Source organism: Dermacentor variabilis, chromosome 9, assembly GCF_050947875.1.
Source record: "Dermacentor variabilis isolate Ectoservices chromosome 9, ASM5094787v1, whole genome shotgun sequence".
Classification (NCBI taxonomy): domain Eukaryota; kingdom Metazoa; phylum Arthropoda; class Arachnida; order Ixodida; family Ixodidae; genus Dermacentor; species Dermacentor variabilis.
The window spans coordinates 14,925,821-14,943,238 of NC_134576.1; the positions used below are offsets into that span (position 1 = coordinate 14,925,821).

General features: G+C 44.2%; 1 protein-coding gene across 2 annotated transcripts in view; it reads left to right on the top strand.

Moving 5' to 3' along the window:
- Window positions 1-17,418, top strand: part of LOC142558622 (uncharacterized) — a 55,686-nt gene that overhangs the window by 19,439 nt on the left and 18,829 nt on the right. For both annotated transcript variants that reach the window (XM_075670797.1, XM_075670798.1), the window contains exon 3: window positions 6,135-6,307. In XM_075670797.1, the coding sequence (XP_075526912.1) occupies window positions 6,135-6,307 (173 nt within the window). The remainder of the gene's footprint in view (window positions 1-6,134; window positions 6,308-17,418) is intronic.

Sequence of the window (17,418 nt, forward strand, 5' to 3'; positions counted from 1 at the left end):
TGCTCAGTGGCTATGGTGTTGGGCTGCTGAGCACGAGGTCGCGGGATCGAATCCCGGCCACAGCGGCCGCATTTCGATGGGGGCGAAATGCGAAAACGCCCGTGTACTTAGATTTAGGTGCACGTTAAAGAACCCCAGGTGGTCAAAATTTCCGGAGTCCTCCACTACGGCGTGCCTCATAATCAGAAAGTGGTTTTGGCACGTAAAACCCCAAATATTAGAATTATTATTAGCTCCATCACAGCCCCCTTCTACAGTTTATGTGGCGCAAGGCTCTCAACCTGAGCTGCAGAAGCGATGCAGGGATTGTTAAATCGCTCAGCGCCATTGATTGTGGCTTTAGTCTAAATAGAGTTCAAATGAGCTCGCTTGCATTTTGAACTAGGCATGTGATGGTAACTCAACGGCCTCCCAAGAAGCATTTATCTGCTGAATAACGCAGGAGCGTGAGGGCCAGTCTTTTTTACGTCAGTGTTGTTTTGCGCCAATTTAAATGCCTGCCATTCGAGGCAACGTGTTTGCGAACGCACACTTGCAGAGGAAGCACGCCATAAGTGTGCTTATGTTGCGTTGGGCAGATTGACACACACTAGTATTTCACAGGCGCATGCGCGCAACATTGGGCACAACAAACACTGCACGGCACTGTTTCCAAGTCGACTGTTGGAGGCCAAAGGGGCCAACGCAAACTGGCAAGCACTTCGCATTACAGGATGATAATTTTTTAATTTTTATAATATTTTTAAAAATTGCCTCTTAAAGATACCGTAATTCTAGTCCTTGAGCTGGACCCTTCACAGAGGCGGAGATTACTTGCACGAAAAATCGGAACACATATTTAACTAATTGTAAAAAATGAAATAACTGCCTAATTTATTACACGTTACGGCACATATCGCCATCCGTGAATTGTAGCCAGTGAGATTGCCAGGCGTATCCCCTTGGACTTCCAGTTGGAGGCATGCGTCATCACTCACCATAAATGTGCACTGTTGATCTACTTGCTTTTTATCAAAAGCGCTCTTTTATGCATTGGAGCGCAAAAGTAACTGGAACGCCCATTTATTTCATCTCTCACTTTAGAAAATATCTCGAAACTGGTGCAATTCTAGAAATTCATTTAAAGTGGATGCATTTTGCAAACTGACAGACTACAATTCGTTAATTGCAATATGTGCAGCAAGGTAATCAGTTAAGAAGTTAATTTGTGAATTTTTGATAATTACTTGAAGATGTGTTTTGATTTCGCGTGCTAATAATATCCACGTGTTCGAATAATTCAGCTCGGCGGCAAGAATGATGCTAGCTGCCACAGGTGAATTCTACAAATTCCATGAAACATGAAGATGATCATCCTGTACACGAACATCACGTACGGCACGGACCTATGATATCATGCTCGAGTGTGCCAACATTCAGGATGAAAATAAACATTAATTACGTTCCAACCATAAACAAGTGAAATAATTACCTCGAAATGGTAGAATCAGGGCTGGAGGACACGGTGCTGTTCGATCCGCACAGGTGAATCCAGAACACCACAAATTACAGCAATAAAAACCGTTGACACGCACTTGCCTGTACTTGTAACGACATCCAGAGAATAAACTGTCCAAAAATAATTACTTCATGCGTAAGATCATGCAGGTTCCTCGTAAAAACTTGTTGATCAATCACTAACGCACACCCGAGACTCTCACGTTGTCTCACTGCCTTGCCGTGACAGTTGCCGCCATGTGCTGTACGAAACTGGGGCCACTGTGGCGTCGTCATATTTTATATATTCGGCCTGCATCTGTAATGCTGCTGTTTGCTGTGAATAAAAATCAGAGCTTTTCTGCAAACTACTGATATTGTAATACCAGCCTAATATTATTAGTCTCAAAAGAGCATATCAAGACAAGATACAAGACTAAAGCTACTAAGCATTCAACAAAAATGATGGCGATTGTAGCGGTGTCGTGCAGGAAGGAAAAGATAGGAGCAGCGGTTATTGCAGCCTGATAGCTGCTGAAGGTGCCACATGTTAGGGCTCTTTTTTGCTAGGGAAGGAATTGCTATGCTGTAAACACTAGCCGTTTGCGCAACGGCTCATCATGACCGATCGGGCAAGCTCCTCGCTAGACGACGTCGGCAGTGTAGCAAGATGATAACACAGTGTCGATGAGGAGCGCATTGCTTTTGTCTACTACAAGTAAGGTTCAATAAAAGTGGCGGTTTTTCCTGGCGATATGGGTTTTTTTTTTTTGGCAACTCGATCACACAGGGCACTTTCAATTATTGCAATCGATCCCGATCGGGGCCTGATCGCAATCAGAGGCACCCTGAGGGATGAGAATTTCCATGCAGTTCATGTAATTAATTACGATTGCTGTCGCAACACCAACGAAGAAAAATAAAATTTTTTTGCTGCTGCAAGAGTAAAAGCTCTTCGTTCCGATACAAACACCACCTAGGACTAAATATGGGCATGTTGCAGATATAAAAAATGTCTTAGTGCAAGTGGCAAGCTCTTGCTCTTATATGCCTACGACTTTGCAGTGGGTAGATTCTACTTCTAGCTGGAAAATGCTCTATCCAGTTGTTTCCAGCTGGAGCTGGAAAACTTCCAGCTGGAAGCGCTGTTTCCAGCTGAAAAATACTGTATCCAGTTGTTTCCAGCTGTAGCTTGAAAACTTCCAGCTGGAAGACCAGCTGAGGTGGATTCCACTTCCAGCTGGAAAGTGCTATTTCCAGCTATTTTCAGCTGGCTCTGAAAAATTTCCAGCTGGAAGGGCTAATTCCAGTTGAAAACCTGGCTGGGAAGACCATTTCCAGCTGGAAATTCAGAGCCCATTTTCATGTGGGATATTTACTCGCACAGCTGTCATTCGTTCTTGGAAAGCTTGTTTGAAACTAGGCTCTGAAGATGTGGAGAGGCTATTCGTGCCATTCTTTTATGGACATTGTGTCATCTTGTGTTTAAGGGGCCCCTGCAACGGTTCGGACAGATTTTGTAGGCGCGTAGGGTTTAGCTTAGGTAGAACATTCGCACCACAATTTAAGTGAAGCGTTACGTATTGAGGGAGCTGCAAGCGGTTAGAAGTTACCCCCCACCCTAGCCATGCTTTTCCTCCTCAACTCGTTCGCCAAGCGATCGAGGCTAAGCTCCGCCTTCACTGGTTCTGCGTCACAATGCGACGTCACGTCGTCCGCTTTCAGTGGTTTTGGAGCCCGCCCGCACGAAACCTCTCCGCTAGCCACTTGGCTGTTGATCACCAGCGATAGCTATCCAAGCAGCGTGCATTGCAGTCGTTCTGTTGGTGGTCATTTGCGTCATGGACCCAGAGCTTGAGGAGCTGTTGCGCCTGATGAGCGAGGAGATGGGTTTTGACCCATATAGTGACACACCTTTTTGCAATCCGCTCCACGCTGATGACAGCAGCAACAATTCGCCACCACCAGACTCGCCAAATTCCCCTGACGGCCCCGACGATGACAACGATCACCGGTAACTGTAAATACGGAAATTGACTTTATCTATTTGATACGTGTCTGTCTTCTTGGAGCTGTCTAGCTTGTAACAGGAGAAACAAAAAAACATTTCAAGTTGTACAGTATGCTCTTTTTAGTAAAATTCTGGTGCTGATCGGATACCGATAGTCCGATGCGCTGCAGCCACTCCGCTCCTCTGCTGCCTTGCAGAGGGACACAATGTCGCCACTTCACATATTTTCAGTCGCTACATCTGCAGCCCATAACGCAACAATGGTGACTCATCGTGCTCGCGAAAAGACAGACCAACACTGACGGCGGAGCTCTCGTCAAAGACGGAGCACGTTGTAACACAAGCAGACGACACTCGCTGTGTGCCGGAAGTGCTCAAGTATACTGAAAAATTGTTGTGCATTCTCTTTATGTTACTTTCTTTTTATAAAAACAAATTAACTAACATTCCAACTATTATGAACATCAATTGTTTACCACAAAGTTGGAAAAATGATCGATCACGCGCCCTGGGCAGCCAATAGGATAGCTCGCCCCACTGACATCACTTGGGTGATTTACATCATTATGGGTAGGGGCAAGTTAAAATTCTGCCGATCAGTGTGCTGCGATCGGCAGCGACTTGCATTTTTAAAACCTTATAATAAGTTGCATGTTTTATGCACAGCACTTAGATGCATCAATTAATGATCAGAAGGACCTACTCTAATGACTCAGCACGTTTGTAGAAAATCGTGAAAATGCTTTCAGGGTCCCTTTAAAACTGATCTTTTTTCCCTGATAATTAGGGTTCCTTGCTCTAGTCAGCACAGGTGTGGTACCTAATTATACCAGAGTAAATACTGTGAATATGTGTCTGCATTTGATTGTTTGATATTTGTTATTTACTATTTGTACATCTATTCACGCTCAAAAGTGTTGAATTTGCTGTCTGTCAAGAAAAAGGATGGAGGCATATTGCTGCGGTTTTCTGGAAACACATCAATCGCACTTTGCCCTTCCTGTGTCCGTAGGATGTTTTTTGTATCAACTGGGCTGTATGTACAGCATAACCTCGTTCATGCATTTTGGCAAAAAACAAGAGAATAAACGTATCACCTGAAGTCACTAAAAAATTTGGCGCTTGGTTGTAGTTGACATGCACGTAATGTGAAGCGTTGAGCAAATCGTAGCACACTGACATGAGGCTGAGCTGCCCAAGAGTCGCATTGTAATTTTTGTCGGTTTGGTCAGCAGTAGCTTCGGGCAGGCACAAGAAGAAGTAGGTTATTTACGTGCTACATTGATGATTTCTCGACGTCCTCCACAGTTTTGCATTGCCGCCTTATCGAATAGGTAAGTTAATATATATCCGCTAAGTAAACTTAAATATTAACTGTTTGTGCACAATGACAAAAAAGAAAGAACAAAAATTGGAGGACATCTAAGCTTCGCCTTTGAGCGGAATGCGATAGCATTCACAGATCCCCGACTGCTTCTCATGCCTCCCGGCAACTGCAGCTTATGTAACTGTAATGCTTACCAGGAAATGCTGGCGACAAACGCTATGCACGAAGGCGAGCTTTCTGGTGGAAATGTGACCCCTTGCGTGGGCCGCGGATGCGTGGGGATTAGCGCCCTCTGGATGGTATTACAAGGAAACCGGGCTCTGTAGCCTCCAAGATTTGTGCGCATTGGTGTGCGCAACTGGCAGACGCTGTGGCCGGTCTTTGTGTGGTAGAAACATTGGAAAAGGGGTTTGTTTGAGCTTCTGCGTAACAGAATTGTGGTTTCGCATATATTCAAATTACTATCGAATGCTATCATGTCTGTGGGTTGTGTGTAAGTCATACTTTGATTTTTGTGATGTACTTTGAGGAATTGAATCAGTAATTTCTTGTGCCACATGGAGGGTCTTGATTATGCGGGGTTTGGCTTGTGTCATTCGGTACGATTTCTTTCCAAAATGACGCTGGACGCCGACGTCAGATTTTCTGCAAGACGGGACCCTTAATGCTATCGTGTTGAAGCTACTAGCATCAACAAAAGTAGATCAACATACAGCGGATTCTGCTTGCGTAAAGCCTTCGATTATTTTATTTTGTTCGCTGTATTTAACTGGTGCATCCGGCATGTAACTAAATAGTGCTTTCTTAGAAAGCCTCTCCTTTGTAGCTTGATGCTACAGTCGAGCGAATTATAACTTTTTCCCTTTTGTGAACTTTCCTCCACCTTGCGGACTTCCATAGAACTGATTTGCCATATCTTAATAGTGTTCTGCAAAGTGAAATAAAGGAGCACCTTTTCTTGCATGTATTTAACTCGCATTGAGCTTGACAAGCTGCTTCAGAATGCGTATCTGCAGTTATAAAGTGGACAGTTTGTGCTTCAGTGTGCCAGATGTTCTGCTTCCAGAGCTGCTCCAAAATTCACTTGGCCAGTTCTATCTTGGCTGCAGGAAAGTTTAGCACATTTTGCACATTTAGCGAGCTGGCGCAGTGTGATGGCCTAATTAAAATATATGGAGAAACGCAAAGCTTTCATTGTGGCGACTAGTTCTGTAGTGGGATGTGATGGCAGAAGATTCAGTGCGCACTCTCGTAGGATAAAGTGAAGGTGCACTCGACGTGTGGTGGTCGACAGATCTGTCCCGTTTACCGTTCACCAAGGTGCTGCAGAAAGGTCACACAAAGCGCAAGACCTCCACGGTGCAGAAGCGGCACCAGCCCAAGGCTTCAGTGGCACCTGCCGGCACCGTCTCGAAGGCGCCGACACCGAAGGCAGAACAGAAGCCCCAGCCAGGCGACGCAGCACAGCAGCCACCATCCAGCTCCCGTTTCACGTGAGTGTGGTGTGCAAGAGTAACGCGGCAACGGTAGCACGGGCACCGTGAAGTTGAATAGAAAAATGCTACTACTTCGCAAAACAAGTAGAGCCGCCGACCGACGATGCTTGCACGGAAGGGTCCATAAGAAATTTGTCGATTATTGGCCAACCAGAAAAAATAAATTTCAACTGTAAAAAAAAAAAAAGTTCCTCGATTTTATTTTCATACGTTCCGTACAATATCAGTGACAGCTTCACGTCACCGGCACTTGGGGAAGCCCACGAAACTTTGGCGCCCGCTCTGCCACTGCAACCGATGGTGTCACCTGCAGTGGGACAGGATCGGCGGGCCCGTCTCCACACGGTCTGGCCACTGCAGCATCAAAACCTGTCGGCACCACATGAAAAAAGTTTAGCTTTAAACGTGGCTTTGAAAATCAGCTTCCTTATTTCTTTGTGGATTTTGATGAAAATTCGCACAAATATTTAGAACGCCTCCCTGATGCTTCCATAAAAGTTTCAGAGCGATATCTTGCGAACATTTTATTGAATTTTATTGAGCAGAATTTTTTTCCCTCAAACTTTCTGGAGATCCTGGAGACCTTAAAAAATGTGATAGAAGGCTTGTTAAGTATCGACTGCATAGCTAAATGTGTGCTGGAGGTCGTGACATTGCTTTATTTTTTTTTCTTTTGCAACAAAATTTTTTGGATTGCCATTGCTTATGATACCTTTGCGTTAAGCCCACTTTCAGGGCAGACAAATTGCCATATCGTAAACTTGCAAAGGGTCAAAATAAGAAAGTGAGAATGTCACGACCTGCGCTGTAGTCCAAGTAAGATGACAAAAACAAAGAAAACGCAGTCAAAGTATGTTAAACACTTAACAAAAAAATCAGCTCCTAAAACTGAGCAGAAAGGCAAAAAAAAAGAAGACAGTTTTGACGAAACAGCTCTCAAAGTTTCACCTTCTCTTCAGTTCTTTAAAAGGCACCAAATTTGTAGTTTTTCAGGTGTTTTGGAATGTAGGGATTCTGGTACATGTGGCCTCTAGTCTGGTGTGCCTTCACATCCCCCCTCCCCCACCTTTTTTTGTATGGCATTCTTTGCTGCTACTCTACAAAGAGCATGGTGCCTGGGTTTCAAACCGAGGTGCAGAACTCTGTGTGGCCATGAATATAGTTCCTGTGTTATGCCTGCAGGCTGCCTGATTGATAGCTGTCTCCAGTACAATCAGTGAAGCATTTTTTCTTTTGGTAGATTTGGCCATGTTACTGAATGGAGGCTCTGAGTGTCAGCAGCCCTCCAAGTCATCTTCACCTGACAATGGCTGTGGAACTTAGGATCAGATAGCCAGTGATAGATAAGTAGCTGCTAGATGCTTTGCAGAATTTTACTTTTGTATGATGCCTCAATCACTTCTGCAGCCAGGTGTCTGTGCCAGCCCAAGGGGCCTAGTGAAGAGAGCTCATGATGAGGTTCTCTTTATGAAGGGGTGGTAGGATATATATTAAGAGCTATCGTGACGATATGATAATAGAGTGAACGCGCAATAATGCTTGGCTATGGGTCCGAGGTGCTGACGCGTGAAATACCTAGCCGCGCAAGCCGAGGTGCCAATGCGCGAAATGCCTAAACCACGGAGTAAGACTTATAGGAGGTGAAACTCCCATCAGCGCAAGCGAGCGCGGGCGACCAGATAAAGTCACAATTGTTGTATGCGCCGACGGGGCCATATACGGTGGCGGCGCCATGCGGCGCGTCGTGGAAGCCGCGGCGAAAAAAAAAAATGCAGCGCCCGGGCACCGGCGCGCTCTCAACGGCGGTAATTTCTTTCCAGGCCGCCAGCGCGATAACGGCTCCGCGGGCTTGTGACCTTTTCTGGACGCTGCAAACAGCAGAGTTTCCTCTCCCAAATGTTTCTTGCTCCGTGGCCTAAACCCAGGCTCGACGAATCGACACTCGATGTACTTAGTCGCGCAGTTGGAGGCGCCGCTGCACAAAATGCTTAGCCGCGGGTCTGAGACGTCCACAAGCGTAGGGATCGGCCATGCGACTGCAATGTCGACATCGAGATTGCGGCGAGTGGAGACTTCCAGGTTCGCGAGGTGCAAAGAGCGAAGCAGACGACGCGAGCGCCAAACCAATGGCGAACCACGCTGGAGTCAAGTGGCGGCCATGGCCAATCGCAGACTCCGGCACGACCTTAAATCATTTGCTTTTTGTGTGCTTGTTTCTGTATGGAGGAGACAGCTTAAATTGCAAATTTGAAGACGGAGAAATGCGCTTTCCAACGAGACCAAGATGGCGGCGCTCAGTTGCGCCGTATGAGATATTGTGGCTTGAAAAACACTGTTCTTTCTTGATTTCCACAAAATTTGTTGCCACCTTGGCTGATAAAACAAATTTTTAGAGCCCTTCTATGTGGTTTATAGGGATTATGTTTCAGAATCGGATAGAAAAAGAGTTATAGAAACTTAAAATGTGATTTTCAAAAAAAATGATTCTTTGGCCATTTTTCGTGATGTGGAAGCCACGTCCCCCCTTAAGTTGCACGAATTCGAGGGTGGCAACGCATCGTTCTCATCTGCTATGTTTTTTGTACGTTTGCTACATTGCGTGCGTGTCGTGTCCCAGAAATTAAGCAAGGTCCCATATGGCGACGGAAATTTCAATATCGTTTCTAGTATTGTTCTATGAATCAAATATTTGCCATTTTCGTGATTCAAAGTTCCCCAAGTGACAAGTGTTTCCGTGCTGATGGCAAAATTAATTAGAATGTTTCTCTCACAAAACAAATGAAGCAAAAATATAATTTTTTGTTGCTGCAAGAGTGAAAGCTCTTTGTTCGTATACAAACACTACTTATGGCTAAATTGGGCATGTCGCAGATATAAAAAATTTCTTAGTGCAAGTGTAAAGTACCACTAAGATATATGCTTTCCACTTTCCGGATGCTGGATTCCACTTGCGGCTATTTCCAGCTGGCTCTGTAAGATTGCCAGCTGGAGTGGCTTAGTCCGGTTGAAAACCTGGCTGGAAAGACAATCCCTAGCTGTATATTCACACCCCATTTTCATGGGGGATCCTACAGTCAAATTTCCAATCTCCTGGAGATAAAAAATATATACCGCATTTTCCTGTCTGCAAGTCGCACCTTTGTATAAGTTGCACCCCCGTTAAAATGACAGTTTGTCAAAAAAAAAAAAAAAAAACATATCGAAGTTCTGCTGGGGTATAAGATGCACTCATTCATTCGGTAAGGGGTTTAAGAAAAACAGTCGCAGTTATGCCTGAAAGGCAAAGCATCGATTACAATAGCAAATTAGTGGGCAACTATAGGAAGTTAGGATGGTAGTTTTATGGGCCATATAAACACACAACATTCCCTTGCTAACTGAATTAGGAAGCACGGCGTCAGCATGCACAAGCAAACATGAACGCATCGCACATGCTGGCAGCCTGGCAGCAGCAGCGAGCGAAGTGACCTTCGTGCTGTCTACTGCGTGAACGCAACAGCGGCCAGAACACAGCGTGCACCCAGGTGTGAGCTGTCTGCAGATCCCTTTCAACATGCGGCGCACGTGAGTCGAAGCCTTTCGCGCTGCCTCCCTGCTTTCCTCCCTCTTGCACACGAGATTGAGCCACGATCGTCAATTCCCCTTGCATCCAGTCATGAAATACGCAGCTGTTGCCAGAGCACGATCCTGTCCCACGAAGTGTAGTTGCTGTGCATGTCAGAAGGTGACTCGAGGTGGAGCGTCATTTGATGCCTGCTCAATACAAAGGGTGTGGCCATAGCATCCAATATGACTTTGACTGTACATAAGGTCACACTGTCCTATACACCGACAAAAAAATGAAGCAAAACCGCAACTTAAACACTGAAAAATATGGTAGTCATATCTCGTTCACCTGTTTGACACACTCCAACCAACAGGTTTAAATTTTTTAAAGGGAGTTCTTGAATTCGTTTGTTATACTAATCGCACTGATATGAACTTCAGTATTATTTTTCTTTATTCCACACATCTTATGTGAAGGGCCTTGCAAGACATGACCCAAGGAAAAGTGGCAAAAGAAGATGGAATAACAGCCGATTTAATCAAAAATGGAGGAGATGTCATGCTTGAAAAGCTTGCGGCCCTTTATACGAAATGTCTCCCGACATCAAGTGTTTCAGAGAACTGGAAGAATGACAACATAATGCGAATCCACAAAAACGGAGACGTTAAAGAATTGAAAAATTATAGGCCCATTAACTTACTTTCAGTACTGTATTTGTTTGTATGTTTATTTATTTATTTATTTATTTCACTACTCTCAGAGGCCAGAGAGGAGGGGCATACAAGATCGGCGGCAGTTTTCTTAAATTTGTTGACGTCGGTGATGGCAGCCATGAAGGCAGGGAGGTGGTTCCAGTCATTTCCAGTTCGAGGAATAAATGAACTTATATAAAGGCTAGTTCGGCATTGCGGTATTCCTACCTTGAAGTTGTGGTCAGTGCGTGAAGATATATAAGATGGAGAGAGGAGTAACTTATCTTTGAGAATAGGGTTGGTATAGGGTAACTCTGTGAAAAAGACATAAGCGAAAATATTTACGGCGCAAAGAAAGAACGGGAAGACCAAGTGCAGACTTCATTGCAGATACGGTTGCTGTTCGGGAATAATTTGAAACAATAAAACGGGCGGTGCGGTTTTGAACGGACTCTAAAGCGTTAATTAAGGTTATCTGATTAGGATCCCAAATGGAGCAAGCATATTCTAGTTTAGGTCTGATTAACGTCCTATATAGATGAAGCTTAACGGTGCTGTTAGCAGCTATGAAATGGCGCCGTAAGAATCCCAGCGTTGGGTTAGGCTGGTTAGATATGTAGTTGATGTGCATTTTCCAGGACAGATTGCGTGTTAAGTGAATACCCAGGTATTTGTACGATGAGACAGATGATAACAGAGTGTTATTAAGAAGATAGCGAGGGGTGTATTCAGGAGGACGGCTGGAGATACGAAGGTGTTTGCACTTAGTAGTGTTAAGTGTCATGAGCCATTCGCTGCACGATGATGAAATTGAGTTCAAGTCCGATTGCGAGCATGCTTCATCAGAGGGATTAGTAATTGAACGATAAAGGACACAGTCATCTGCGAAAAGATTTATACGGGAGATAACGTTATCAGGAAGATCATTATTGTAGATTAAAAACAGTAGAGGACTTAACACGAACCTTCAGGTACTCCAGAAGTTACAGAAACAAGAGGCGAGTCATAATCATTAACTGAGGCATATTGACTACGGTTGGAAAGAAAACATTTAATCCAGCCTAATACCTGATGGTTAATGTTAAGAGCACTGAGTTTAATTAATAATAGATAATGAGAAACAGTTTCAAACGCTTTAACAAAGTCTAAAAAAACGCAATCCACAATAACGTTAGCATCCATAGCGCGAAATAAATCATTTGTGAAACATAGGAGCTGTGTCTCACACGAAAAAAATTCTCTGATGAAGCCGTGTTGACATGAATTGAAAAAGTTGTTAGATTCAAGGAAGGTAATAAGATGGGAATAGATAATGTGCTCGAGAAGTTTACAGGGAACGCTGGTTAATGAAATAGGTTGATAGTGAATTATTGAAGCTTTACCACCTGATTTATGCAATGGAACCACCTTCCCCACCTTCCAATCAGGAGGGATGGTACAACTCTGTAAAAACTGTTCAAAGATTTCACAAAGAATCAATGATGAGCAGATAGATGTACTTTTCAAGGGCTTCGTTGTAATGCCGTCGACACCTGAACAAGATGAAGTGTTCTGTTTTTCAATTAAACATCTCAAACCAACCGAATCAACGAGTATTGGATCCATGGGTAAAATGTCAGATGTACAAGGATGAGGGAAAACATTCGGCCAGGTAGAAGAAAAACACGAAGCAAAAAAATCATTTGACACTTTGCAGCAATCGCTCTGGTGTATTGGAGTGTTGTGATCATCGCAAAGATCTATTGTATTCGACTTATTCCCGCTGACCACATTCCAAAATTTCCTCGGATTATCTCTAAGAAGGAGCGGGAGCGTGTGCTGGTAGAAATTTTGTTTTGCTTCATACGAAGTTTGTTTATAATCTGTGTTAGCAGTGGCGCAAGCGTGCCAGCGTTCGGCCGTTTGAGTTGCCTTGGCCCGCTGGAATAGTCGTTGTTTCTTGTTCAGTAGGCGCCGCAAACGCTCGTTAAACCACTGAACATGAGAGTTGGATATAATGCGTTTTTGAGGGATGAATTCATTAATTAGAAAATTGACTTTATCTTTGAATAAGGTCCAATTTTCATCAATGTTGCGCGTGTGGACACTTGGAATGAAGTCAGTGACAAAACCACTTAGTTCGCGGTTTATAGATTCAAAGTCAGCGTTTTTATAGTCTCGGATAACTTTTGGCGTTTTGGTAGCGGGAACAGATATGTGCAGTTCAAAATAAAGCAGGCAATGATCACTCAAACCAGGTAAATATCTTAAACATGAAACAAGCTGTGGTGTAGTAGTGAGAAGGAGGTCAAGAATGTTAGCAGATTGCTGAGTAGATCATGTAGGCTGAAGGACAAGTTGCTTAAAATTAAAATCCATGCAGGGGTTGATGAAGAGAGAGCACTCAGATGAACAGTCAGATGAGGGAGGAGAGTCAAGCCAGTTAATTGCTGGAAAATTGAAATCACCAAGAAGGAAGAGTGGACATGAGGGGAACCGGACAATTAACTTGTTTAATACGTCATGTAAATCTGGATTAAATGTTAAGGGCGAACTGGGCGGGCGATAGCACACAGAAAAAATAAAATCACGATATCCGAGAGTGACATGCATACACACAATTTCCAAACGAGTAGCAATATCCATAACACAACAACTCAAACCGTCACGTACGGCGATCAACACTCCGCCACCAGTACGCGAAATACGATCACAGCGAAAAAATTTGAAAACTCTTTCACATTCAAAGATTTCATAGTCTGCAATATCACTCGAGAGCCAAGTTTCAGTCAAGATAACAACGTCAGCTGAACATGAGTCGAAGGCTGAAGACAGGTCATCACGTTTATTACGCACACTGCGCACATTGGAAAAAAGGAAGGAAATTGGTTTAGCCACTGGGCGAGCAGATAACTACAGCGATGAACTACTAGCGGCGAACAAGGCATTCCCGATAGTATTCGTGGAAGCCGAAACAGATGTGCCTCTATTCTCGCTGGAAAGACTTTCGGCAATATCTACTTCACTAACACGATCGGTGGGTGAACAATAGACGTAGCACTTTTTCTTGAATATAATATTCACGAAGATAATTAGCAACAGAATAAGGGTAACACTTCACTCAACCGAGGGAACAGGCTGGCTTTAGGAAGGGATTCTCTACAATGGATCACATCCACATTATCTAGCAGGTAATCGAGAAATCTGCAGAGTATAATCAACCTCTCTGTATGGCTTTCACAGATTAGGAAAAGGCATGTGATTCAGTAGAGATACCAGCAGTCGTAGAGGCATTGCGTAGTCAAGGAGTACAGACCACTTACGTAAATACCCTGGAAAATATCTACAGAGGTTCTACAGAGAAAAGTAGTAAGATACCTATAAAGAAAGGGGTCAGACAAGGAGACACAATCTCTCCAATGCTATTCACTGCATGCTTGGGAGAAGTATTCAAGCTATTAAACTGGGTAGGCTTAGGAGCGAGACTCAATGGCGAATATTTCAGCAACCCTCGGTTTGCAGATGACATTGTTCTGTTCAGCAACACTGCAGACTAGTTACAGCAAATGATTGAGGACCTGAACAGGGAGTATAGGAGTGGGGCTGAAGATTAACCCTTTCGCTGTCGGACCTTTCTGTCCGTGACGCACCCCCAGTGTCGGCTTGGTTTCAGGGAATGAGCATAACAGGGAATGAACACAGCAATTTATTTTTGATTATGATTGGAATACAAATAACATAGTCAATGCAATATGCACATTTCAGTGCTCTGCAGATGTTAGTAATCATCAGCCTGACTATAACATCCGTTCAACATCCGAATCTGACGATGCGGAACTCATCTCTTCCTCGCGTGAGACGCTGTCCAAGTCCAAGTCCGAGCTCGGCTCGCATTCTGAATTTGAAGAGCCACCGCTCCAAAGAGCAGACGAAGGTCCCGCGCGCGCAGGGAGGATGTGCTTTCATTCGCCCACACAACAGAGAGAAATGGGAGGTTGTGTGATCAAGAAGACAGAGGGGGATGAAAAAAGGCTAAGACAAAGTTCGAAGGGCTTTACGTTTACTGCTGCAAGTCGGAAGCGAGGGTAGGGCGAGAGAGCGAAAGCAGCAATCGAGTCCCCTCTTTTCGGAGAGGCACGTGCGCCTGAACTTGACGCGCTTAGCAGACACAAGACAAATAAAAACCTTCAAACCAGCAGAACCACCCTTGAACCCATAACCACACGCGCGCGACGCATGATCCAGCGAACGCGGAGCCACCGCGCCACTCAGCAAAGAGAAAGTGGGGAGTGGCAGTCACACCGCACTCTTCAATACATGGATTAACACAGGTCGGGGCGAAAATACGAACTTGTAGAAAGAGTCAACAGATGGTGTGGCCAGTTTAGAGCGCCAGCTTTGCGCTCAGACGCGAAATTTTGAATGCACGGTAGAGAACATACTGGTACGTCAGTGACACTGTGGGGGGGAAGCGCGATGACGTACCGGTATGTCCGTGACAGCGAAAGGGTTAATATGGCTGAAGACTAAGGTAATGATGAATAGCCGGGTAAGGGAACAAGAGCTCAGGATTGCCAGCCAGCCTCTAGAGTCTTTGAAGGAGTACGTTTACCTAGGTCAATTACTCAAAGGGGACTCTGATCATGAGACGGAAATTCGCAGAATAATAAAAATGGGTTGGAGCGCATACGGCAGACATTGTCTTCTCCTGACTGGAAGCTTACCGTTATCTCCAAAAGGAAAAGTATACAATCATTGCATTTTACCGGTACCAATATATCTCCTTCAGTCATGAATTACAGTTGACTGTCAATAAATGTGTGAAATTTACATAATTTTATGCCAAGGTGCTGGAGACTCCATAGGGAGTCAAGGTGGGATGATAATGACTCTGTTCATCTTTTACAGACCCATCATAACTACATAGAAATGAAATGTTCATTTATTTTACACTACCTTTCTTCAGTACCAGGCAGGCTAGAGCACTTTAGCTCAGGCCGACCTCTCTGCCTTCTTTCAATTAAATTATCTCCTCTCTCTCTCTCTCTTCTTCAGTACTGTATTTACTCGCGTAATGATCGCACTTTTTTGTAAAACAAAAAAAATTCGACGCAAATTCAGGGCTGCGATCATTGCGCGGGTTAAATTTCCCCCGAAAAGAAACATTTTCTTTTTGCATCCCACATTTGCTGCAGGATGATAAGCAGGCGACTGCCGCTGTCAGTACGGGACACCAAAACAGAAATGGTGGCTGGCGGAGCAAACCAAACGCGCTGAAGTCGATTATTTTTCTTCTTGTGAGTACATTACGCGCATTGAAACAGTTTCTTCCGTATCAATAATGAATAATATAGTTAACATCGGCAAGTTTGCGACAATAACTTAGCCACGTCCACTTTGAGGGGACAGAAACAGAGATGGGCGCACTTAGCTGCCAGTGACATTGAAACACATGGCCGACATGCTACGGAAACTGCGGCATCTGTCTTCACTACTATCCTAACACGGCACGTTTCCGCTAAGGGTGGGCAAATATCTTGGCTGTGTTGCAACCGTCGGCATATGAACAGGGCACACTTCTAACGTGTCAGTGTAAACGTGGCCACTACCGTTGCCGCTCGCAATTTGTTACGTGCCCACGATTCAGACGAGAAGAATCGACAGGTGGCCTTTATGTTGTTTTTGGCCAAAATCATTATAAAGCCTACAAATAATAAAGCCAAGGCAAGTTTGGTTGTAGCATTTTTTTTTTTTAATGGAAGTGCGGAAAGTGATGAAAGGAATGAAATGGGGCATCTTAAGAATGTTGGGTGTGTGCAGATCGCTTAGTTTGTCTTCAAGAGTCGTTCGCGTAGCATTCGACAGGTGGTAAGCGCGGTCATCATTGGCTAGACTTGGCACACGACATATCGCTGCGGTAAGTTCAGGGTGTGATCATTACACGGGAAAGAAAAAAAATTGAATTTTGACGATAAAATTCAGGAGTGCGATCATTATGCGAGTAAATGCGGTATATATATTGAAATACCCGCTCGAATTATAAGTACGGGTTCACTATTGGGTGTAAGTATTACAACAATTGAAAATAAATCTTGCACAATTACTATTGAAATGCCTCGCATCAAATGTCCTATCAAACAGAGTAGTGCCCTCACCAAAGCGGTCGTCTAAAACAGTCGTAAAGCAATACATTTCACTGAGAAGTAAAATGGGTGCACTATAGGGAAGCAGAAGGTTCAATTTACTCAAACCTTAATGTTCTTTGTTCATTTCTTGCAACCACTACACAATAATAGTAAAAATAAGTTGCGTCCACAAATGTGTACGCCGTGACTCAAGGGAGTATAGGGCAGAGACTTGGAGACTAACAAAGAAGCTTGAGAACAAGTTGAGGGACTGTGCAAGGAGGAACGGAATGAAAAATGTTACGCGTAGTGTTAAGAGACAGGGCAAGGGTGGTGTTTATCAGTGCAAACGGGTCTAGCCGATATTCAAGTAGATATTAAGAGTAAAACATGGAGGTGGGCAGGCATTGTAATGCATAGGATGAATAACTAGTGGGCCATTAGGGTTAAAGAATGGGTGCGAAGATAAGGGAAACGTAGTCAAGGACAACAGAAGAGTAGGTGGAGCGATGAAGTTAAGAAATCAGCAGGTGCAAGTTGGAATTAATTGGCACAGGACAGGGGTAATTGGAAATCGCAGGCCTTCTTCCTGCAGTGGACAGAAAAATTGGCTGCTACGATCGCGTGTGTGCGCGCCTGCGTGCGCGTGCTCTGAGTTTTCATTTGTGCCCTTAATAGAACCAGAGTCCCCAATACATTTTTCTATTGAGGATGTTGAAAACTCGGAATGAACACAAGTTGCTATCAGGCATCAATCGTCACTTA